Raw genomic sequence first — 24,600 nt, 5'->3', positions numbered from 1 at the left:
GGCCTCCCCACTTTGGGGTAAGAGGGACACAAGTTGGTTTTAGGCTCCAGGCCTAGCTCCTTGGATTGTTAACAAGTCATTATGTCTCTCTCATCCTCATCTGGAAAAAGGGCTTATTTAATCCTTACCTCACGAGCAGAGACGTATGTGAATGAATTTCTGTACTGAGAATAATGCTAATTATTTTCATCTTTGGGAAAAAAGCAAAACAGACTTCATTTCCCATTCACTGAAGTGGCTGGCTGTGTGGCCCACAGGCTGAGCCTCTGTATCTCCATGCCTGCTCTTAAAACTCAGGAGAGGTATGGGCCACACAAAAAGTTTGGCTTCACAAAGTGGTGATATATACACTGCAAAGAAGGAGTAAATAGGCTAAAAAGATTTAAGGCGTGCTGAATAATTTTCCTTTTGTCTCTGTAAGTTGAAAAAAAAAAGCAGCTACAGCAATATAAAAGGGATTTTTAAAAAAAAGACTTTATTTATATGAGAGAGAGCAGGAGCAGGGGGCTTGGCAGAGGGGGGAGGGAAAAGCAGGCTCTCCGCTGAGCAGAGGCTCCAACCCAGCACCCTGGGATCAGGACCCAAGCCGAAGTCAGATACTTAACTGACTGATCCACCCAGATGTCCCTACAATATAAAGGGTTATTAACTAAAATTGCTGTTTCTAAGAGATAACCTCTGTTAAACATTTTGATTCTGCTCTTCCATATACAAATTTGTGTGTGTGTGTGTGTGTACATACATATATGTTTTATTAAAATGTATCAGGGTGCTGATTGAATCAGTAGAGCATGTGACTCTTGATCTCAGGCTTGTGAGTTCAAGCCCCACACTGGGTGTGGAGATTACTTAAAAATAAAATCTTTAAAAAAATGTATCATGCTCTTCATAACAAGAGTTAGAAACATTAGGGCAAATTCATGAATGATATGTACAAGAAACTAGAACATTCTGAGGGTTATGTATACCTAATATATGACACATTGGGTAAGTGTTTTTACATATTTATATCTATACAGACAATGACCCTGTGAGATATTTGGTATTTTCTTCATTTTAGAATCATAAAACTGAGGTTAGAGAAGTAGAGTAACTCCCCCAAGGACATGGATGGTGCATCTAGGCACTTTTCTTCCAGAACTTGTACTTCATGTGCTCTTCTATAGTACCACCTTTATTTACTAGGACTGCAAATCCTGGATCTAATCCCATTCTGCCATTTTTAAAAAGAAAATACTGTTTTGAATAGTTAGTACAGTCACAAACACTTTTTTGGTCGTAGTGATTATTCCATGTCAGTACAGACAGAAGTGCCTCATGCCTCCCCCCATCATAATACATGGTACATACATGAACAATGAACCTTCTTGTATTTTTGTTGTGGTAAAATATACATAACACAAAATTTACCATTTTTACTATTTTTAACTATTCCGTTCAGTTGTATAAAGTACATTTGCATTGTTATCGTTATACAACCATCATCACCATTTATTTCCGGGAATTTTTCATCTTGCAAAGCTGAAACTCTGTTTCCATTAAACAACATCCCCGCCCCCTCCGCAGCCACCATCTACTTTATGTCACTATGAATTTGACTACTCTAGATGCCTCATATAAGTGGAATTGAACAGTATTTGTCCTTTTGTGTTTGGTTTATTTCACTGAACAGTAATTTTAACCCGACTTCTAATGATGGACTTTTAAATGGTTTAGTCTCTTGCTCTTCAGACAATGTGCTGCAGGAGTATTTGAAGGATCAAGTTTTAAAATGCTCTCTTAGTCCTGTCCTCTGCTTGCCTGAATTTCTGAGGAAGCCCAAAACAAATTCTTTTCCTTCTGGGCCTCAGCTTTTCAGGGCTATAAAATAAAAATTTTAAATAATTACTTTTGTTACAGTATGCCATGAGGGCTTGTATAGTTTTTGCTTCTATTATACCTCAGAACCCTTTCAAAAGAGTATTTATTTATTTATTTATTTATTTTTAAAGTAAGCTCATGGAGCCCAATTTGGGGCTCAAAATCATGACCCTGAGATCAAGACCTGAGCTGAAATAGAGTAAGATGCTTAAACTGACTGAGCCACCCAGGCACCCTGAAAGAATACTCTTTTATTTTTTAAAGATTTTATTTATTTATTTGACAGATCACAAGTAGGCACACAGGCAGGCAGAGAGAGACTGGGGGTAAGTGGGCTCCCCACCGAGCAGAGAGCCCGATGTGGGGCTCCATCCCAGGACCCTGAGATCATGACCTGAGCTGAAGACAGAGGCTTAACCCACTGAGCCACCCAGGCACCCCTAGAGTACTCTTTTAAATATAAAGTTTTTTTTGTAACTTCAAACTGTTGCCTCAGTGTGATTATAGTACATTGGGATGAATTGGTGAGTTTAGTGCAGAATTAAATCAACCCCAAATGACCAGCAACAGAGTAGCTTATGTTCCTTCAGAGTTCTCAGATGAATTAAAGCTAAGCAGTCGTTCGTGAGTAAACCAGGCTTAGAAACTCTGGTCTCTGCTTGTTGCTTGCCCGGTCCTGGTGCCAAGCAGAAAGGCCTTGCCTTCCTATGAGGTCCCTGTGCTCCCCTCTGCCCCCAGAAGCCCTAGAGAGACTGGGGACAACCAACCCTGCAGAAGCACCGAACTGGCCGGCGCTCAGAGCTGGCTTTATGGATCCTGCTCTCCACTTGATTGTATGCAGGTCCAACAGTCTCTCTGCGTGGAAGCACACAATACATCTCCGCTCCTTTGAATTTTTCTAGATGATTCACAGAGAGGAGAACTACCCAGTTTTTTTCAGGTTCTGAACTGATTTATCCTTGTTCCACTTGCCCTCCATTGCTTTGTGGGGTCAGAGATTTGGCCACAGCTGTTGTGCCCCCTCTACTGGCTCTAAAGCAGCTCCGCAATTTCAGGTGATGACCTAGTTTGCACCCACTGTGGTTTTTGCCAACACATGGTTGAAAAGTGTTGTCTTTGCACAGAATTCTTAATACCTTGCCTAAGGAAATGTGTGTGTGTGTGGGGGGGTGCACCTTATATCTTCTGACACTAAGCTCGAGGGCAAAGTGGAAGAAGCAGGCCCTGCCATAGCCATAATTTCTGACTCAGTGATTCCAATCTCCTATGGACTTGGGCTGTCATCATTGTGTTAGATACTAAGGACACATCATTTTTCTCGAGGCATTCTACAAATAACCACGTATTTTAAATTGCTAAGCATTATTTGGCAAAATTAAATCATCATATGAATGTCTAGAACGAACACTAACGATAATGCCAGAGAATGGTTATGTCTTTAAGTGCATAGGTGTAGATATTATTTTCTTTTTTATTAAACTTATTTTTTTTAGCTGCTCCAATTCAGGAGAGGTTGTGCTACCTGGCATTGGTCTGATTGAATAAGTAGAAGTGCCATCAGTTCTATATTTCTTTGCCATGAGTAAACCAGCCCATCCTGGGGAGTCTTGTTTTCATTTTTCTATCATGAACATTTTCTAAAAATTTTATTTAAGTAATCTCTACATCCAATATGGGGCTCAGACTCACAACCCCAAGATCAAGAGTCACATGCTCTTCTGACTGAGCCAGCCAGCCGCCCCTCTATTGTGAACATTTTAAAAATCCAAAATGTTTTATTTTATGGAAATGTTCAAGCATTCACAACATTATAGTATACCCATCTGTAATAATTACCAACATTTTATTGATCACCTATTCCCCCCTACCTTTTTTTTTCTCGAATATTTTAAAGGAAATTCCAGACATATTAGTTCACCTATTTCACTATGCATCCCTAATTGATGAGCACTTTTTATCTCTCTTTAACAGCACCGCAATGCCATTATTATACTTAAGAAACATAACAGTTCTAGGGCGCCTGGCTGGTGTAGCTGATAGAGCATGTGATTCTTGATTTTAGGGTCGTGAATTCAAGTCCCAACTTGGGCGTGGAGCCTACTTAAAATAAGAGATATAACACAACAGATGAATGGATAAAGAAGATGTAGTATAGACATACAATGGAATACTATGCAGCCATTGAAAGGAAATGAAATCTTGCCATTGAAAGGAAATGAAATCTTGACGTGGATGGAACTCTTGGAGGGTATTATGCTTAGGGAAATAAGTCAATCAGAGAAAGACAATTATCAAAAGATCTCTCTGATATGAGGAAATTGAAAGGCAACATGGGGGATTTGGGGGGTAGGAAAGGAATAAATGAAACAAGATGGGATCAGGAGGGAGACAAACCATAAGAGACACTTAATCTCACAAAAGAAACAGGGTTGTCGGGGGCGGGTAGGGAGAGGGTGGTGGGGTTATGGACATTGGGGAGGGTATGTGCTATGGTGAGTGCTATGAAATGTGTAAGTCTGACAATTCACAGACCTGTACCCCTGGGACAAATAGTCCATTATATGTTAATAAAAAAATTAAAAACTATATTAAAAAATAAGAGACATAACAATGCTTCCTTAATAACATAAAACAAAAGTAGAGAGATGAGCACTGAGTAATGTATAGAATTGTTGAATTGCTATATTGTACACCTGCAACTAATATAATACTGTATGTTAAATATACTGAAATTTAAAAAAATTAATTAAAAAAGCAAAAAAAGTAATTGGGTTTGACAGAATGTTGACAGTTTATTAAATTTGCTTGTAGCCTTTTTTTTCTTAAGAAACAAAACTTCGCAGATACAGTCGAAGTCCCCTTTTACTAGATGTGTTTATCTACAATTTATGGTATTTGTATATTTAAAAATATAAACTTAATGTTATCTTTTACATATCCTTCTGAAACTTTATTACTTACCATTAGGTTTTCAAGATTTACTCATGTTGTTACACATATTTCTAGTTCATTTTAACTGCTGTATGGTGTTCTATTTGGTTTGATTTAATTTGTATTTGTGTTCAGTGGAACTTACTAATTTATATATTAGTGAATACTTAGGTTGTCCACAGGTTTGTTTGCTTTTTGCTACTATAAACAGGGATGCAGTGAACATTCTTGTGCATTTCCTTGTGCCACTTTTGTAAGAATGTATTTAAGTTATAATATGCATTCCCCTGATTATTTTTTCTTAATTTTATTTTTTATATCCCCTGATTATTTTTTAAAAGATTTTATTTATTTATTTGACAGAGATCACAAGTAGGCAGAGAGGCAGACAGAGAGAGGGGAGGAAGTAGGCTCCCCGCTGAGCAGGGAGCCCAATGCGGGGCTCTGTCCCAGGACCCTGGGATCATGACCTGAGCCGAATGCAGACGCTTAACCCACTGAGCCACCCAGGCGCCCCTCCCCTGATCACTTTAGAGGTTGAGATGCTCTGTTACATTTTTTGGCTATATGGATTTTCTCTTCTGTGAATTGTCATATTTGCCTCTTTTCCTAATGGTTTTAAGAATTGATTCGTAGTAATTCTTTGAATAATTTGGCTCCTAAGCCATTGTCAGTTTTGTGTATTGTTAGAATCTTTCAACTCAGGCTGTCTTCTCCTGGTCCCTCCCTGTTCCTGGCCCCTTAGTTTACTCCAGTTTAGTCAGCTTCTATTTTTATTCCTATGCTCCCTTGTTCTATTCTAACCTACACATTTTTGAGTTATGTTACCAAGATGGAGGATCCCTTTAGTTGTCCATTAGATGAACCGCTTTCTCATTTACGGTTTATTTTTGGTTCTGTAAGGTAGGCAACCCAGAGTAGTGGTTAAGAATGGAGGCTTTAGGGGTGCCTGGGTGTCTCAGTCAGTTAAGCGTCTGCCTTTGGCTCAGGTCATGATCCCAGGGTCCTGGGATTGATCCCAGCATCACATCGGGCTCCCTGCTCAGCAGAGAGTCTGCTCCTCCTTCTCTCTCTGTGTGCCTCTCTGCCTACTTGTGTTCTCTCTGTCAAATAAATTAGTAAAATCTTAAAAAAGAATGGTGACTGTAGAGTCTTAACTGTTTGCTTTTGAATCTTAGCTCAACCACATTAGTTAATGTGTGTGACCATGGTAAGTTACTTAACCCTCTTGTATACTTGGCTTTATAATCTATAAAACCCTTAAGGGTAGAGCTGTTATGATCCCCATTTTATATTTGATGAAACTCAGGCTCAGAGAGATTAGATTAGAAACATGAGTAAGTAGAAGAAACATGTGGGCCTTTTTATCTTTTAATTTTACACTTTTGGTAGAGACATGGGTACAGAGAAATACTTCTGCAATATAGGATACACAGTAGCAAAAGTCATGCCTCAGTGTTGGGGGAAAACAGTAAGAGTAGAACTATGGAGAACTAAAGTGCCCACTGCCTGTTAAGAATCTATTAATAGTTGCGGCACCTGGGTGGCTCAGCAGGTTAAGCTGCTGCCTTCGGCTCGGGTCATGATCTCAGGGTTCTGGGATTGAGTCCCATATGGGGCTCTCTGCTCAGCAGGGAGCCTGCTTCCCTCTCTCTCTCTCTGCCTGCCTCTGTCTACTGTGATCTCTCTCTGTCAAATAAATAAATAAAATCTTTAAAAAAAAAAAAGAATCTATTAATAGTTTAAAAAATTCCTTTGTGTCATTATTCATTAAAATAAAACAAAAACACACACTTTTATTTTTATGACTTTAACTTAAAAGAGATATAGAATTTTTCTTAAGTTTTTTTTTTTTTTTAAAGTAATCTCTGCACCCAACGTGGAGCTTGAACTCACAACCCTGAAATCAAGAATCGCATTCTCCACTGACTAAAACAACCAGGCGCCTCAAGATACAAAATTTTTAGATAAACATCCCAGGCCAGAGAACTCATGGTTGAAACAGGCAAATCATAAATACAGGAACTGAGCCACACTAAAGGGTTCAGTTTGGTAGACAGTGAAGGGGGAGGGGGACATAGAACTTGATTTTGACAAAGAAGGAACCGAAGGAGCAAAGGCAACTTCTTTCTAGGGGAGGGAGAATAACTTTGACTTAGCTACTGTATCGTCTTTGTTTTTTTTTTTATTATTATAAAAGGAAATATGTTTATGACAAAAAGTCAAGTACTACAAGAAGGTATAAAGTAATAATTAAAATATAAAAGTTTCCCAAAAGAATTAAAAGAATCCCCAAAGAATTAAAAGCAGGGACTTGAATAGATACTTGTATATCCGTGTTGTTAGCAACATTATTCAGAATAGCCAAAAGGTGGAAACAACCCAGATGTCCATCAGTTGATACATGGATAAACAAAATATGGTGTGTGTAAGTGTGTATAACAGAATATTATTTAGCCTCAAAAAAGAGTGGAATTCTGATACATGCTACAATATGGATGATCTTTGAAGATATTATGCAAAATGAATAAAAAAGACAACTACTGTATGATTCCACTTACATGAGTTACCTAGAACAGTTAAATTCATAGAGGCAGAAAGGAGAGTGGTGGTTACTGGGGATGGGAGAATTTACTGTTTATTGGGTACAGAGTTTCATTTTGGGATGATGTGAAGATTCTGGGAATGGACAGTGGTGATGGTTGCACAATAGTGCAGATACACTGAATTGTATAGTTAAAAATGGTTAGAATGGTAAATTTCACATTATATGTAAATTTTCCACATTAAAAAAGTTTCCCAACTCTAGCCTGGAGGTGGTGTCCACTATAAACAATTTTTTTTTTAAAGATTTTATTTATTTATTTGACAGACAGAGATCACAAGTAGGCAGAGAGGCAGGCAGAGAGAGAGAGGAGGAAGCAGACTCCCTGCTGAACAGAGAGCCTGATATGGGGCTCGATCCCAGGACCCTGGGATCATGACCTGAACCGAAGGCAGAGGCTTTAACCCACTGAGCCATCCAGGTGCCCCCACTATAAGCAATTTTTATAATAGCCAGATAAGTAGGAGAATCTAAGCATATATGTGCAAATATGAACATGTTAATTCAAAGTCTGCTCTTTGGGGGCACTCAGTTAGGTTTTGGAGACTCCGCAGTGTACAAAATTGACAAAGTTCCTTCAGTCACGGAGCTTTTTAAAATTTTGTTTTACACAAAATGGAGTTTGATACACATATTGTTTTATACCTTACATTTCCCCTTAATAAAGACGGACACATTTCCAAGATAGTTCTTACAGATTTACTGATTTCATGGCTGCACGGTATGCCCTTATAGGGATGTGCTATAATTTGTGGCTGTCGGATGGAATGGAGGAGGGAAAGAAGAGGTACAGAGAGCTGTGGTTTGCTGCTCGTGTTTGCCCCTTTTGTAACTTAAATTTTTATTGGGAGAATAGTATAGGCTTGTAAAAAGTCAGTGCCAAATATATCAAATAAAAGTAAAAACCCTCCAATCCTTTTTTTCCCCCTCTTTTAATCCTGTTCCCTGAAAATAGTTACCACTGTTAATCATTGTTAACACTTGAAAGTTACTCATCTTTCAGACATTTTTAATGCATCTGCAAATATAAAAAATACACAGAATATACATATTCTCATTCTTAGAAGCTGGCTCATGCAGCATAATACTGCTCATTTAATTCAGATGATAGTGAGTTATGCAGAGGGAAGAGCTGGCCCTCCCTTCATGAGAGCTAGGCTCTGTCTAGATGGTGCTGGGGCCGGCAATTCCTTAGTTGTCACTTGCATGCTGTCCTATAGTCAATGAGGTCACATCAAGGAGAGAATACTAGTATGCTAGAAGTATTAATGTGGAGTTCTTTGGTTGCAAGCATTAGAAACCAGCTCAGCTTCTGTTAGACAAAAAATGGTGGTGGTGGTGGGGGGGGTGCCTGGGTGGCTCAGTCAGTCAAGCAGCTGCCTTGGGCTCAGGTCATGATGTCAGGTCCTGGGATAGAGTCCCAGGTCAGGCTCCCTGCTCAGCAGAGAGCCTGCTTCTCCCTCTCCTTCTGCCTGCCACTCTGCCTACTTGTGCTCTCTATCTCTCTGTCAAATAAATAAATAAAATATATATTTTTTTAAAATGGGGGGCATTATAGAAGGATTTTTAGGTAGCAAGTGAAGAAATATTTATTTAAAAAAGTTTTAAAGATGTTATTTATTTATTAGAGAGAAAGCACGAGCATGGGGAGCAGCAGAGGGAGAGGGAGAAGCAGGCTTTCCATTGAGCAGGGAGCCCGATGCAGGGCTCTATCCCAGACCTGAGCCAAAGGCAGATGCTTAACCAACTGAGCCACCCTGGTGCTCCAAGTGAAGAAATATTTAAACAACTGAGTCTCTGGAAAGTCAGGAATAGGGTGGCTCTGAGGGTTTCAATATCATTGTTTATCCCTTTCCATTTCTATATGTCCAAGTTTTTCTGGGGAAAAGTGAGTGGCTTAGAGATCGTGTGTCTACTGATGGTTAAGGGGGTAGAGTCCTGGGTTTATGTGCCCCATGAGAATCTTACAGAATTGGGGAGTTGCAGTTTTAGAAAGGATGGGATTCAGGGCTGGCAAAACTGAGTGTCAGCCTTAAGTGTCAGCCATTTTAACCCTAGATTCTTAACTCCCCTCTCAAGGAGGAGATGACCGCCGGGTTCTGCTATGGCACATGGAACAAGCTATCCACTCCAGAGTCAAGCCCATACAGCTGAAAGGAGAGCACCATTCCAACATTTTTTGCCTGGCTTTCAACAGTGGGAACACCAAAGTATTCTCTGGAGGTGAGGAGAAGGGAGATTTCTACTTTGGGCAATTCACCGTGGCTGAGATTTTAGATAAAGGAGTGCTAAAATAACTCCTTGTTTTTCTTTATTTCACTGAGCTGTAGGATTACTGGTTTCCCATAGCTTGTCTTTTCTGCATTACAGCAGTTTAGACAGGTATATGAGCGCAGTTCCTCCCTCCCTCCCTTCCTTCCTCCCCTCCTCCCTTCCTTCCTTCCTCCCCTCCTTCCTTCCTTCCCTCTGTTCTTTTGATTCTTCACTGTCATTTTTTGTTTTTGGTAGAAAACGTCCTACATTGCAGTCTGGCATGCAGAAACACACACACATATTTAAAATAGTACTTAACCTTACTATGTGTGGTACATTTTGATTTTTAAAAAATGCTACTTTATTCTTAAAGAACTTAAAGTTTGTGACTCAAATTGATGTCCTGATCCATGGATGGCTCCTGTTCAAAAAACGTTGTGTTAGGGTACCATTAGAATGGCTTGGGCTCAAGCCAGCCTCTCGGTGGTCCTGTATCAACCACACTCCTTTCTGACCACAACATTTCTAGTTCTGACCTCTCTTCTGCACTGCAAATTTTGCCATGGAATATCTAGCTATGTGTTCTAAAAGCAATTTAAGTGCAGCAGATCTAAAGCCAAGAGTATTAGTTTCCCTCCTGTACAAATATTTCCTCTTGTTCCCTGGATTCCTTTTCTCAGTTACTATCAGCATTCACTTAATGATTTAAGCTATTAAATTTAACTTTCAGAAATTGCTAATATTGAAGCACTTTTAACTATAAAAATGACACTTCTACATAGAAGTAGAAATCTTGAAGTCATCCTCAAACCTTCCTTTCTTTCATTTACGTATCTTGTCACTCACCAACTAGACTTGAAAGCTTCTCATATTCATCCTTTAGTTTCTGTTCTGTTTTTGTACCTACTGCCCTGGTTCAGGTCCTTATCTTTGATCCGGACTGTTGCAGTGGTCTTTGTGATTTCTGCAACCTATCTGTAACTCTCCTTATTTATTACAAGTTTTCTTTTAAAAATAGAGTTGAACCGTGTCAGCCTCTGACCCTACATTGTCCTCAGGATGAAGTGTAAACTTCTACTTCTCGAGCCTCATTTCCCTCCCCAGCATCTTGTACTCTAGCCCACTAAACCACTAGCCATCTTAGGTGCCCTTGTATCATTTGCTCTTGCTCTTCCTTCATGGATCATGATTAATTGTCCAGTCCCCCCTAATTCCCCTAAGTCTTCCACTGGTAAGAGTTTTGAGTTATTGGAGTTTCTGTTCAGATATCTTCTTCCCCATAAAAACGTTCTCCTTTTCTGCCATGTACTTTCAAACCCACTCCTGAAGGAAATACTATTTGCTTTTTCTGTGTCCCCATTATAGAGCATATCACTACAACATGATAACTCATTTTGTCATTATTAGTTGTTGCACAGATGGACTGGAAGTTCTTGAGAGCCAGGCAGAATCTTCCTCTTCCTCTTCTAGTATCCCCAGCACCTCAGCTGTGCCTGTTACCTAGGAGGCATTAGTCTGGGTTTGATTTCTTGGTATGCACCCACAATAGAGTTTATAGCCAGAGATCTAGGACGTCCCGGGCCACATCTCTACTGCTACTGTTACTTTCTATTGAAGTGACTGTTGGTTGTGCTTTCAGTGTAGAGTGGGAATTTTTTTACTTTTGTCTTTTCATATTCAGGTTTTTATGTTTGGTTATATAAGCCCTTTGAAGGCAGGACTACACATATTGTGAATGTAGTATTTTTAGATTCCTTGATGGAATAAAGAAAAATGCAATAGAAAGAAGTTGTGGATAAAAATTTTCCCATCACTTATAATCAGACAATCATCAGATTTTAATGTTGTGAGATGATAAGGATATGAATAGCAGGAGATATTTATTAGGCGCTTACTAAGTGCTCGGTCCTATTCTGAATGGTTTCGCGAATGTACTCTTACCTTCGCAATGACCCTATGAAGTAGGTATAATTATCCCTATTTTATAGATTAAACAAATTGAGGCATAGGTTATCTGTATTCTAAGTCTCACAGTTGTTTTGCTTAAAAAAAAAAAAAAGCTAGCTTGGATGAATTAATTTGCCCACGATCATTTACTCTTTTATGTTTCTTAATGGCCACAGTTTTTTTTGTTTTTTTTTATGTCATATATATATATATACATATATATCTATATATGTATATATAGATATATATGTATATACTATAATCCATTTAGTAATTCATTTTGGAAAGCACCTAGTTGCTACTAGGCTTTCAAAAATTCTTTTATATCCTTCTGAAATTATTTTTATAAAACTTTTTTTTCTAATTAATACTCCTAATTTATATTAACATTGACTTTGTTCATATGCTTTCTGAAAACTTGAAAATTTCATATTGTGATATGGACAGGTAGCACTTTGCAGGAATTATCAAATGTCTACTTTTCTCCCTTACAGGAAATGATGAGCAAGTTATCCTCCATGATGTCGAAAGGTAAATAGATTGTTGGTATGTGAAGGTGACTGACTCCGGTTTTCACATGAAGAAAGGCAAATATCTCTTTAGACAGAAGTAGTTGTTTTTTGAAGGAAATAACATGAAGCCAGCTGTCCTTTTCTGAAACAGATTTCTATAATAATTTTGAAATAAAATTTTGATTAAGGAAAGAATTTGTAAAGTTGGAATGAACTTAGACTATTTAGGTGAAAATTTAAAGGAAGAGGTTGGAAGAGAAGGAAGCAACAGCATAATAATAACTAATATTTATGTGGGGTACTATTCTAAGTGCTTTACATGTGTTCATCAGTTTCACCCTCACAGTGATTCTATAAAGTTATTCTAGTATCATTGTGGTTGAGGAAACTGAGGTGTAGAAAATTAGGTAACTTAGGGTCAGGTGGTACTGGGATTTGAACTTGGGCTTTCTGGTCCCAGAGCCATGCTCTTGCTCACATACCAGACAGCCACATCAATCCTCTTCTTCCCCTGCTGATATCAGATCTGACTGCTTTGAAGTTCCCTTGTTTTTGAAAATCAAGCACCACCCCCCAGCTCTGTACAGAAGCAGATACATTCCGCAGGAAGTGAAAACACTAAACTCATCTCTTGAATCACTTTTTCAACTATGCTCATTTAGTGCAAAAAAACAAACCATGAAATCTATAAAAAGCTTTTCTAATGAATTTTTATTTTTTACTTGGAAGTTGGGTACCTACTTTTTAAGGAAATACAATATCCTTTGGGTTTTGCTCGATTGACTTTTTACTGGAAATGAGGGAGAGCCCTACGTGAGGAACTTGAGGGCTGGGACTCTGCAGTCTTTGTGTGCATGTGTGTGCCTGTGTGCCTCTTTCTGCTCTCTGTCTCTCAGCAGCGAGACCTTGGATGTGTTTGCTCACGAAGATGCAGTATATGGCTTGTCAGTGAGTCCGGTGAATGACAACATTTTTGCCAGCTCCTCAGATGATGGCCGGGTTCTCATCTGGGACATCCGGGAGTCTCCCCATGGAGGTAGGGTCAAAGGGCTGTTGGACTGTGTTGAAGAGTTTGATGTCAGGTTCATTGCAGAGGCAGTTTATGACCTGAGTAACCTGCGTGGGAGAGTTGGAAAGGGAGAGGCAGCTCTCATGGTGGGGCATAGCTGTGTGTTTATAGACGTCCCATCATGTGCATAAGCCAGAAGTGAGGCACCTTAGGCCTTCTCAGCCACTTGTGAGCCTCCATAAACCCTTGGGCCTGTTGGAAACGCCACCGTATGTTGGTGTTCAGTGGCCTCAAGGAATAGAAGATGCAGGGCTTCACTGTAGAGGGCAGCTACCAGGGGTCAGCTCCGTATGGTGCTGACACACACAGTTCTTGGTTATTCACAGAGAACAGGGGTGTTCTGGTGTTTGTGTATAGAAACGGAAAACGATGGCAGATATACCCCGTTTAAGGGGGATTATCCAGGTGAGTTCCTCCTCTAGGTGTGCTCTTTGGTTCTGAAGTATAAAATGAAGAATTGCTTTGTTGAATTTCTCTGAAGTTTTTCAGGAAACGCATCTTTTCAGTTTGTTTCCTGAGAAAAGCGTTCACTCTGTAACTCTGCCTGTGTTCAATGACTTTCCTCCAGCATCACCCTCAGTGTCCCCCCTGCCCCCACCTTCAGTGCAGCTTTGTCTTGGTCATACCTGTGTACACAGAATTACTCTCCTGCCTGTCTTGTCTGACAGGATCTGGATCTTTTTATTATTCTGTAGTCAGAGCATTTAACATGCGGGGCTGTGCCTCATCACAGAGACTGGGGCTATAGGAAAAGCTTGTTTCTGGGGTCAGGCAGATAAGGTAGCTGCAAGGAGCAGCTGGGGTTGAGTCACCATGTTCTAGGGAGGAAAGCCTCCTCTGTCTGGACTGCCCAGAGTCTCTGCTGTGTCCCATGTGGAAATCCTAGACTGGGCAGTGCTTTCTGTCTGTTGCTTCTAAACACTTGCCACACAAAAGTATGTCCTGGGTAGCAGAGTGATTCCTTCCTCGCCTGGAGCCCGCTAATACAGGCAGCGGCCTGCAGGGTTTCTGAGTGAAGTTGATGAGGAGCTGGCTGGATGTAAGAGTTCAGGTGTTAGGTTCCCTTTTTCCTTTCTTTTCTTCTCTTTACTTTTCTTCTTCTTCTTCTTCTTCTTCTTCTTCTTCTTCTTCTTCTTCTTCTTCTTCTTCTTCCTCCTCCTCCTCCTCCTCCTCCTCCTCCTCCTCCTCCTCCTCCTCTTCTTCTTCTTCTTCTTCTTCTTCTTCTTCTTCTTCTTCTTTTGAAATATTCCAATACTGGGAATGAAATCATAGAATTCTAGACTGAGGCTCTTAGATTGTTTAGGGAGCAATTTAGAGAGAACACTGTGCTATTGTTTTTCCTCACCTTCAATTTTCTCATTGTTTTGCTTTGTCTTCATTAAATCTTTGCGTAGTTTTAAAAGCTTTTAATTTCTAAAACTAATACATTTGGATGAAGGTACAGTAACCCTATCAGTAATCAGTTGAAGGTACAGTAACCCTATCAGTAATCAGTTGCGAGTTTTTTCAGTTCATGTGGAATTCAGTCTTACTTACTGTAAAACAGCTTAGCTTCCCAGTTCCTGTGACCGTTTCCACTTGTCACAGGATCTGAAGAGGTAGAATACTCAGTGTTTCGGGGTATTACAGCTTCTAGTTCGTTTATATATGATAGAGTTGCTGTTTTCAGACTTCGCGTGTGCAGGGAATGAGCAGGGGTGACTGCTGGGGTGATGTACCGCTCTGGGGCTCCAGCTACTCGGATGGTTTCTACAGGGTCACATTCCTGCTTTGACTGCCTCTGGCCCAGAGGCACTGAATGAGCTCGGGGGCTGATTGTCATTTCTCTATTCACAGAGCCCTTCTGCCTGGCAAACTATCCGTCAGCTTTTCACAGTGTCATGTTTAACCCTGTGGAGCCCAGGTTATTGGCCACAGCCAATTCAAAGGAAGGAGTGGGACTCTGGGATATTCGAAAACCTCAGAGGTGAGCCCCCTTTATTCATACGGTGTTAAAACTTGCCCCTGCCTCAACTTTCAGGTGATGTGATCAGCACGGTCATGAGAACCTGTTTGACCATTGATCTCAGTTGGCCATCTCCTCACATATACTGGTGCCTGTGAAGCCAAGGGAGCCCTGTCCCCAAGAGACAGGTGGTCTGAGAAATCCACACTCCTTGCTGAAGGAGTCATAAATTGTAATCTGACTCTAGACAAGTCAGTTCTAGGCAAATAAATGAGAGCCTCCCTTCAGTACTGCCTTCTGTCTTTAAGCCCAGGGTTTCCCAGATGCCTGGGAACTCTTGCAGTGGGGATGGAGGAGCTGGAGAAGGAGAATTTGTCAAACTCCTGGCCACTAAACCAGGGATTCTTAGCTTCAGGCAGGAGGGGTTTTCTACATGGCTTTGAGAGAACTGTGAATCCGCCAGATTGTGTGGAAATTATATTATGTACCCATCTAAGTGCATTTTTCTGTGAAGGGAGTTTATTTGTTTTTTGTTTTGTTTTATTTTTAGTGTCTCAAAGAAACCAGTGGCTAAGACAATAAAGGTTAAGAGCCACTGCACTATAGTGTTAGGGACCTAATGTGTTTTCCCTTCTGTTTGCATTATTAAAAGAGTACACTTAAGACAATCTTCAACTGATGGTATACAAGTCACTGATGGGAGAATTTCAGGCATCACGAAGGGAAATGTGTAGGTGGGGGTGAGTAGGAGGCTTTTTCATGTTCCTTAAAGCCCATGGACAACTTTTTATGGCACCTGTACTTAAAGCTAGCTTTGCTTAATAAAAGATTTTACATGCATTGTCCGCTCTTCTGGAAATTCTGCATGGAGGTAACTTCCTTCTTTGTAAAGCAGTATTGCAGAAGAATATGGAAAGTAAGCGAGGTTATGATTTATTTCATGGATCTCGATGAAAAAGGCAATTAAGTACAGAAGATTATCTTCCTTGGTGATTTTAAGTTCTAGCTCATTCTCTCCATGGGGCAGTCACAGGGATCTGCAGCTATTGCCGCAGATCTGTATGGGCCAGAGACGTGCTGCTGTTGTTGAGCAGGGCTCCCTGAGGCTCTGTAGGGCAGCAGAGGTTTCTCCCACCCTTTGGTACATACATACTCAGCCCTTGCTTTCCCCCCTACTGAAATTCATATAGTGGCGGGACCCCTACGGTGCCTTTGCACTGTATGCTTGGGGACACTCATTCCCTGCCTGTGTTTCCCTGTGTTCAGCTGTAACATTCTCTGCCACTTGAGATCTTTGAGACACAGCCAGAGAGGGAACACAAGCAGGGGAAGTGGGAGAGGGAGAAGCAGGGAGCCTGATCCAGAGCTCGATCCCAGGACCCCAGGATCATGACCTGAGCTGAAGGCAGACACCCAACAACTGAGCCACCCAAGCGCCTCAAGAACAGCTCTTCTGCCTTACCCATATTACAAAGGGCAGGAACTGGGTTAACTGTGCCAGCCTTCTCCCAGCTTGCTACCTCCCATACTTACCATTGTAACGAATAGCTGGCTACTGGAGTGGGGCCCTGAGCTATTCATTTCTAGTGGAAAGCTTGAGCAGTGCATGCTGTAGCAGTGTCTTGAGAGTAGAGGAGAGGTTGAGTGTTTTAATCCTCCTATTACCCCACCCCCAGCAGTTTCCTACCGTGTTTTTTTTTTTTTTCTTCAGTATTTGGGCTCTCCCCCCTTTCTACTTACCTCCTCACTAAACATGGCTTCTTAAAAAAAAAAAAAGTGAGATTATTGTTTTATTTTTTAAATAACATGTATTAAATATAAGGTTTCTATCTAGAGAAATATAACGAAGAAAAAAAAAAAAAGAAAAAATCTCATCTCCAGATTACCTGTCTTATATTTTCTACATGTTTATACATCAGTATGGTTCTTCTTGTTCTTTAGTCATATTCTCCAAAGATAACTGTAATGAACAGTTTCTTATGTATCAGAACATAATTTAATGTACTAGCATGTATACCTATCCTTTAAAAACTTTAGGCTAAAGGAACTATTTTCAACTTCTTTTTTCGATTAATAATATGTATTGGAGCTTTATTCCTATCAGCACTTACAGATCTAGCATGTTTTTTTTTTTTATATTTTTTTTTTTTTTTTTAAGATCTTATTTATTTATTTGAGACAGAGAGAGAGCACAAGCTGGGGGGAGCAGCAGGCAGAGGGAGAGGGAGAACACACAAGCACACACAATTTTCCATGCAATGGGGCTCCATCCCAGGACTCTGGGATCAGGACCTGAGCTGAAAGCAGATGCTTAACCATCTGAGCCACCCAGGTGGCCCTTAAGATTTCATTTTTAAGTAATCTCTCCACCCAACATGGGGCTCGAACTCTCAACCCTGAGATCAACAGTCCTATGCCCCACTGACTGAGCCAGTCAGGCACCCCCTCTAGCACATTCTTTGAATGGCTGCATGATATTCCATTTATATGGTGTATCCAACAGCCAGGACTTCTTGTTTCCAGTTTGGGCATTATAAACAGTGCTGCCTTGAGCTTGATTGGCACAGCTATCTTGGCCTCCTTTGCAAAATTATCTATAGGAAATTGCCCTATCAAATGGTGTATGCTTTTATATTTTTTGATAAAAATGGTCACATTGTCTTGTCATCACAAAAGACTGTAGTGATTTACAAACCTACCAACTATGCATGACTACACATTTGTCCAGACCCTTGCCAACACTTACACTGTCTTATGGGGGGAAATATTCTCTTCCTGTTTTGCTTATGTCTTTAATTATGGGTGAGGTTATATGGTTTCCTTGGTAACCGATAGTTTTCAAAGCCCATATGGGAGAAAAGTCATCGAATAAGGCTAATTGATACTCTTAACTGATTCCTTTCTTGGAATAAAAAGAAGGAGCACAGTGGACTAGGATGTTTTTACCTGTTTCTTTCAACTCTTCTAAGGTTCTTTGGGGTTCTATGGGAGTGAGGCAGAAAAGGGGCATGAAATATTCTTGGGGTCCTGTTCTTCATCTGCTGGTATTTTGGTACTAAATTACAGATCTTTTCTGTTTGAATTTTCTCAGTATAAATTGGTGTTGGGAAGGGAAAGAGGGTGCTTTGTCATTTCCATGCAGGATTGATTATGCTGAGTTGGCAGTAGATGATTTGTGTCCTGAACACGGCTGCCTAGAAACCTCAACCTAGATCGTGGGGCAATTCTGAATCCCCTGGGACGACAACCCTGGAACAAGGTAGATCTGTTCTAAGGGATACTTAAAGTCTACAGAAATATTTTAGGAAATTTGTGAACCCCTTAAAATTGCAAGTAAAATTGTGTGTGCTTGTGTATTCAACTGGGCACACATGTCAGTTTTTTCTAGGGATTGGGAAAGAGTTTTTACTAGGTTCTCCTAGAGACCTTTGACCCACAAGAAGAAAAAGTTGTTCAGCGTATTAATGGTTCTAGATTTATTTATTTACTAATTATTATAATTTTTTTAAGATTTTACGTATTTACTTGACAGAAAGAGACCCAGTGAGAGAGGGAACATAAGTAGGGAGAAGCAGGATTCCTGCAGAGCAGGGAGCCCAATGTGGGACTCGATCCCAGGACCCTGGGATCATGACCTGAGCCAAAGGCAGATGCTTAGCTGACTGAGCCACCCAGGGACCCCACAATTCTAGATTTAGAACTTACTGTGGTACCTTAGCAGGCTTATAAGCAATTTTCAGCCTATAATAGCTTCGGCATGTGAGTGAATTCTGGGCCTACTTGGGAGGTCTGCTGGTCTCCTAGAAACAAATATAATCTTCACAGATCAATAAGGGGGCCTTACACGGAACACTTTTTTCTTCCTGGCTTAAGCTATGGATTGTTCCTTGCTGAAATGGCTTCTTGAGCTTACCCTAAGCCTAAGCTGTAGCTCTCTCCTTTAGGTTGGTAGTTTGTAGGAGTGCAAGCAGGGTCTTGTGTGCTCAGCTCCTGCCCTAAAATAAGTTGATTAGAGGGCTAGCTGGTAGAATAAAATGTCAGCTCTAGAGGGGACTTTAGTTATCATCTGATCTGACTTCCTTGTTGTACAACTGAAGAAACTATCCCAGCAAGGTCAGGGGAGGCAGAAGAGCAAGGTGGTTTAGAGCGCAGGATCTAAAGCTGTCATACTGGCTGCACATCCAGGAAATATACCTTAATAGCCCTGTGACCTTGAGTATGTTACTTCTCCTCTCAGTGCCTCAAAATAATAAATAATAGCTAACATTTATTAAGCATTACTTGTAAGAGATAATGATAATTACATGAACAGTTTTCTATTTAGTCCTTATGACAGCCCTGTGAAGTAGGTTCTATTATTTGTATTTTAATGATAAGGATATCAGGGCACAGAGAGTTGAAATAGCTTGTGTGTGTATGAGTGTATCATGTCCACCCCCTCTTTTAAAGCAGATCAGGCCTCTATATATTCTAGTTTTCTTTCATCTGTGCTTCCTTGCAGTAGAACTTTGTCAGAATTCCTCTGATTTTTCCAGTACAGATATGTCCAACTCTGAGGTCTTGAGTCCTTTAGACATTCTGCTACTGAGAGTTAAAACCCTTTTCACTGTCTCCTGGCCCAGCCCCTGTCTACATGCTGGCTTTCCAGGTTATTTGCTCTTCTAATCCTGGAAACCTGCACATGGTATTTATTTTGCTGCAAAGCTTTAGAACACAGGTTATAAACTAGCTGCCCATAGGTCAAATTCAACCCACAGAGATATTTTGCTATATCATTAATAGTGTTTGGGAAATTACACAGAAAAAAATCATAATGTCTAGCACCTCTTGAGAAAGTCAAAAGCTCTGGTATCATTGGATCTTCTCATATGGCAGTAGTCAGCTAAAGCTATTGTGAGTTCCTCCTCAGATCTTCGAAATGTGTTCCACCACTCCTTGATGTCTTAATCAAGGGGTGCTTCCTTCATTTACATTACTTGCCTGGCCCTGTAGACATTGGAGTTTTAAAGATCTGCTTTAGGGATTGGAGTGGTAATGAGTGGGCCATAGGGTGAACGGGGTAAGAGGAAAAACTTCGCATACACGAATAGACATTGCATGTTTAGTTAAGGTGCCTTTCTTTTCATGCAGGTTATTTCTGCTGATGTCTTTTTTTTTTTTTTAAGATTTTATTTATTTACTTGACAGAGATCACAAGTAGACAGAGAGGCAGGCCGGCGGGGGGTGTGGGTGGGAAGCAGGCTCCCTGCTGTGTAGAGAGCCCGATGTGGAGCTCGATCCCAGGACCTTGAGATCATGACCTGAGTGGAAGGCAGAGGCCCAACCCACTGAGCCACCCAGGTGCCCCTCTGCTGATGTCTTTTTGCAGCCATCCTGTTCTTTGTCACTGCCAACATCCCAGTTATGTTTTGCTTGGACTGGTGCAGTGGCCTCTGAATAGGTTTCAGATCTGCCGTCTTCTAACATTGAGGGAGTTCAGAAAAAGTAAAGATTCCCCTGCTGTTACTCAGCTTGTCTCATCCTTTTCATTCCCTGTTTCAGCTGACTGCTCACTCACCACCTCTCTCCCTTCTCATATCTTTAATTTCTGTCACTTGCTGTCAGAAACTGTTAGTTCTGTGACAGGTAATAGTGTCTTGCTTTGACAAGGATAATAAGGAGAGTGATTTTTTCCCACTCAATAATAAAACTAGGGCAAGCCAGGAATTCCTATAAAGATTTACCTTATAAGATGGTGCTTTCACGTGGTGTGTAAATGACATATATGAAATTGGGCAATGAGTGCAAATTCCTATGATTAAAAAAGAAATTGCTCTCAGGACCTCACCTGGCTTTGGGAGACCTCTAGGTTAGATGTCTGTTTTGCAGGGCCTCTGTCAATTCTGCTGCTGTAGAGACCAAATTAAATGTAGCTCCTTGCCTTCTGAACAAACCAGACCATCTCTGCCGCATTGCATTTTGAGGGTTGTTTATGCTATAATGGGGCTCAGGGTACAGCTTCAGAGGCTGGAGAAGGTGCTCATGCTCTGGTGTTTGTTGAAACTTTAAAGAATGAGCCTGTCTAGACCAGAATGCAAGGCCATTAGGGTAGACAAAGATTTCTTTTTAGTCTTTTTTTTTTTTTTTAAGATTTTATTTATTTGACAGAGAGATCACAAGTAGGCAGAGAGGCAGGCAGAGAGAGAGAGAGGGGAGGAAGCAGGCTCCCCGCGAAGCAGAGAGCCCGACGCGGGGCTCGATCCCAGGACCCTGGGATCATGACCCGAGCCGAAGGCAGAGGATTCAACCCACTGAGCCACCCAGGCGCCCCAGGGTAGACAAAGATTTCTTAAACATGACCCAAAAAGCACTCTACATGGAAGAAAAAAAATGTTAAATTGGATTGCATTCAAATTAAGAACTTCAGTTCGTCAAAGACACTCAATTGAAAAGATGAGCCAAAAGACAAGCCATGATCTGGGAAAAAAATATTCATCATACATGTATTGAACAAGAATTCCTATCTACAGGATCTATTCTAATAGAACTACAGATCAGCAATAGGAATACAAATCAGTAAAAGAACATGGAACTTTTAAAATGAGCAGGACTGTTGAATAGGTGCTTCACAAAAGAAGGTAGACCAAATAGCCAATAAACATTTGGAAGGCATTCAGCTTCACTACTCCTGAGGGCAGTGCAAGTTAAAACCACAGTAAGTTATCACTGTACATCCTGGATGGTTCAAATTGAAGAGACTGATAGTACCAAGTGGTGATAAGAGTGTGGAGCAACTGAAAATCTCATACATTTTAGGTGAGGGTAATTTGGTACAACCACTTGGGAAAACTCTTTTGTTAATGTCTGCTAAAACTCCACATGTGATTCTATGACCAGCAATCTCACCCGTAGGTATATCAAAGAGAAATGAGTACGGACTTCCACCAAAGATGTGTATAATAATATTCACAGATGCTTTATTCATAACAACCGAAAGCTGGAAACAACACAAATGTCCATCGAAGGAGAATGGATAAGTAAACTGCAGAATAGCCATACAATGGAACACCACATAGACATAAGAATGAACTGTAGGTACCCACTTTGACGTGGGTGAATGTTGAATGAAAGCAGCCAGATAGATACAGAAGTGTACATGGCCTTCAAGAACAGGCAGGTTGTAGAAGTCAGAATAGTGGTGACGTTTGGGAAGGGTATTGACTTAGGGAGGCATGAGGGAAGCTTCCAGGGTTTAATACCTGGGTGGTAGTTTCATGGGTATATACTTCAGTAAAAAAATTACTGAGCTATATACTTAGAATTAGTATACTTTACTAAAGTATATTTAATGTATTTATTTAAATCATTTTTTTAAAATTTACTTGTCAGAGAGCATGAGTAAGGACACACAAGCTGGTGGTTGCGGGGGAGAAGCAGGCTCACCGCTGAGCAAGGAGACCAAAACCAAAGTGGGACTCTATCCCAGGAATCTGGAATCATGACCTGAGCTGATGGCAGATGCTTAACCAACTGAGCCACCCAGACACCCTACTTAATGTATTTAAAGTACATTTAATTCTCATTCTCTCTCTCTCTCTCTCTCAAATAAATAAATAAACAAACAAACAAATAAGTCTTTTTGAAAAAGGGGCACCCGGGTGGCTCAGTTGGTTGGGAGACTGCCTTCGACTCAGGTCATGATCCTGGAGTCCCTGGATCAAGTCCCGCATCAGGCTCCCTGCTCAGTGGGGAGTCTGCTTTTCCCTCTGACCTCTCGCTCTCATTCTCATTCTCTCTCTCTCAAATAAATAAATAAATAAAATCTTAAAGTACGTTTAAAAAAAATCCAAGATCACTATTATCTTCACCTGGTTACTTGCCTTCCCTGTGATGCCAGTGGTTGTAGCAATATCACCAGCTCTTTAGGAAATGGTTTGAAGGAACAAAAGAGGGAGAGAGGACAGTCAGGAGGACCCAGCAGTTTGGATGGTGTTGTAGAAAACTGCAAGAGAAAAGCTGGGGGCCATTGGCGTTTAGTTGTCAGAATGATTAGCTCTAATTGGGGACATGCCTTCTGGTAAGCCACTACTTTTTTTCTTTCTTTCCCCACTTACCATCTTTACATATCTATACAATACTCAGACAGGTGTTCCATCCACCAAAAGCTATAATAAGCACTTGTTTTCTCTCTAAAACTGTTTTCCTTTCTTGTTTCTTTTTATCAGTGTCACCATCACTCACACAATCATCCTGGCCCAAAGCCCAGAGTCCTATTTTCCTTTTCTATCTCTCTGTCCCTCTGCCATACCCAGCCTTGCTATGTGTTAGTGCCTGGCCACTATTTTCAGGTCTGAAAGCCCTAGCTCCATCTCAGGCCCATAGCACTATTTCCAGAAGGGACTGACTACTGGCTTCTTAACTTGCCTTTTGCTTCTGCCATGTAGTACACTTCCTTAAACATCACTCTTGCCATTCCCTACCCAGGAGTTTTAGTGGATTCTTGATATCTTTGTTCATGGCCGTATCCCCAGAACCTATGTGTGGGATGCTCTAAGAAAATATTTTTTGGAATGAACGTATGACCTGCTTTACTGGATAAAATAAAAACTCCTTCAATAAGCAGTCTGCTTCTTCTCTGGTGTCATTGTCCCTTCTCTCTCTCCTTGTACTCTCTTCCATATACAAACACACATAGAGGAGTATGTGTCTGTTTTTTTTGCACTTTTCTTTGGCCAAATTTTAGTTACTTGTCAGGGTCCACAGTCAAATGGTAACTCATCAGGAAAAGCACCCTCGCTCCTTGTTGCATACTTTTTTTTTTTTTTTTAAGATTTTATTTATTTGAGAGAGAGCATGAGAGAGAGAGAACAAGGGAGGGGGTAGAGAGAGAGGGAGAAGCAGACTCCACACTGAGCAGGGAGCCCAACTTGGGGCTCAATCCCAGGACTTTGGGATCATGACCTGAGCCAAAGGCAGACACTTAACCGACTGAGCCACCTAGGTGCCCCCTGTTACATATTCTTAAGCACTGGGTGTTATATGCAACTAATAAATCATTGAATACTACATCAAAAACTAATGATGTACTATATGCTGGCTAACTGAACATAATAATAAATACATACATATATGTGTACATGGTACTCTGAAAAGAAAATAAAACGCTTCTTTTACTCACTGTGTCCCCAACACCTAGCACAGTTTGGGTACAGAATATGTGCCAGTGCATGAAGCTTTTTCTTCTGCAGTAAGGGATCTCTATTCGGAGCCTCTGTAAAGTACTTACAGTCTGTGGCATGCATGTTGCTTGGCTTAGTGGCTCTGTTGCTGCTTTTGCCATCATTAGTGATCTTTTGATAGGAGTGTTTATCTCCAGCTAGACTAAGAGTATATTTTTTATTTCCTTCCCAGTACCCAGGAATTGCTTCTCAGAAATGAAGTGTTTGTCCTGAGCTGTACTATTAGCTGTCATGTTTTCCTTTATTTATTTATTTATTTA

General features: G+C 40.6%; 1 protein-coding gene across 1 annotated transcript in view; it reads left to right on the top strand.

Moving 5' to 3' along the window:
• The window catches only part of LOC116862959 (DDB1- and CUL4-associated factor 5-like), a gene marked incomplete at its 3' end in the record, with an annotated part of 54,031 nt that overhangs the window by 16,969 nt on the left and 12,462 nt on the right, over window positions 1-24,600 (top strand). Inside the window, exons 2-5 of the mRNA XM_032850403.1 lie at window positions 9,476-9,619; window positions 12,091-12,127; window positions 13,005-13,144; window positions 15,014-15,143. Coding sequence (XP_032706294.1) covers window positions 9,476-9,619; window positions 12,091-12,127; window positions 13,005-13,144; window positions 15,014-15,143 — 451 coding nt within the window. The remainder of the gene's footprint in view (window positions 1-9,475; window positions 9,620-12,090; window positions 12,128-13,004; window positions 13,145-15,013; window positions 15,144-24,600) is intronic.

Source organism: Lontra canadensis, unplaced genomic scaffold, assembly GCF_010015895.1.
Source record: "Lontra canadensis isolate GAN:19392208 unplaced genomic scaffold, GSC_riverotter_1.0 scaffold413, whole genome shotgun sequence".
Taxonomy (NCBI): Eukaryota; Metazoa; Chordata; class Mammalia; order Carnivora; family Mustelidae; genus Lontra; species Lontra canadensis.
This window is presented reverse-complemented; position numbering and strand designations above follow the sequence as displayed.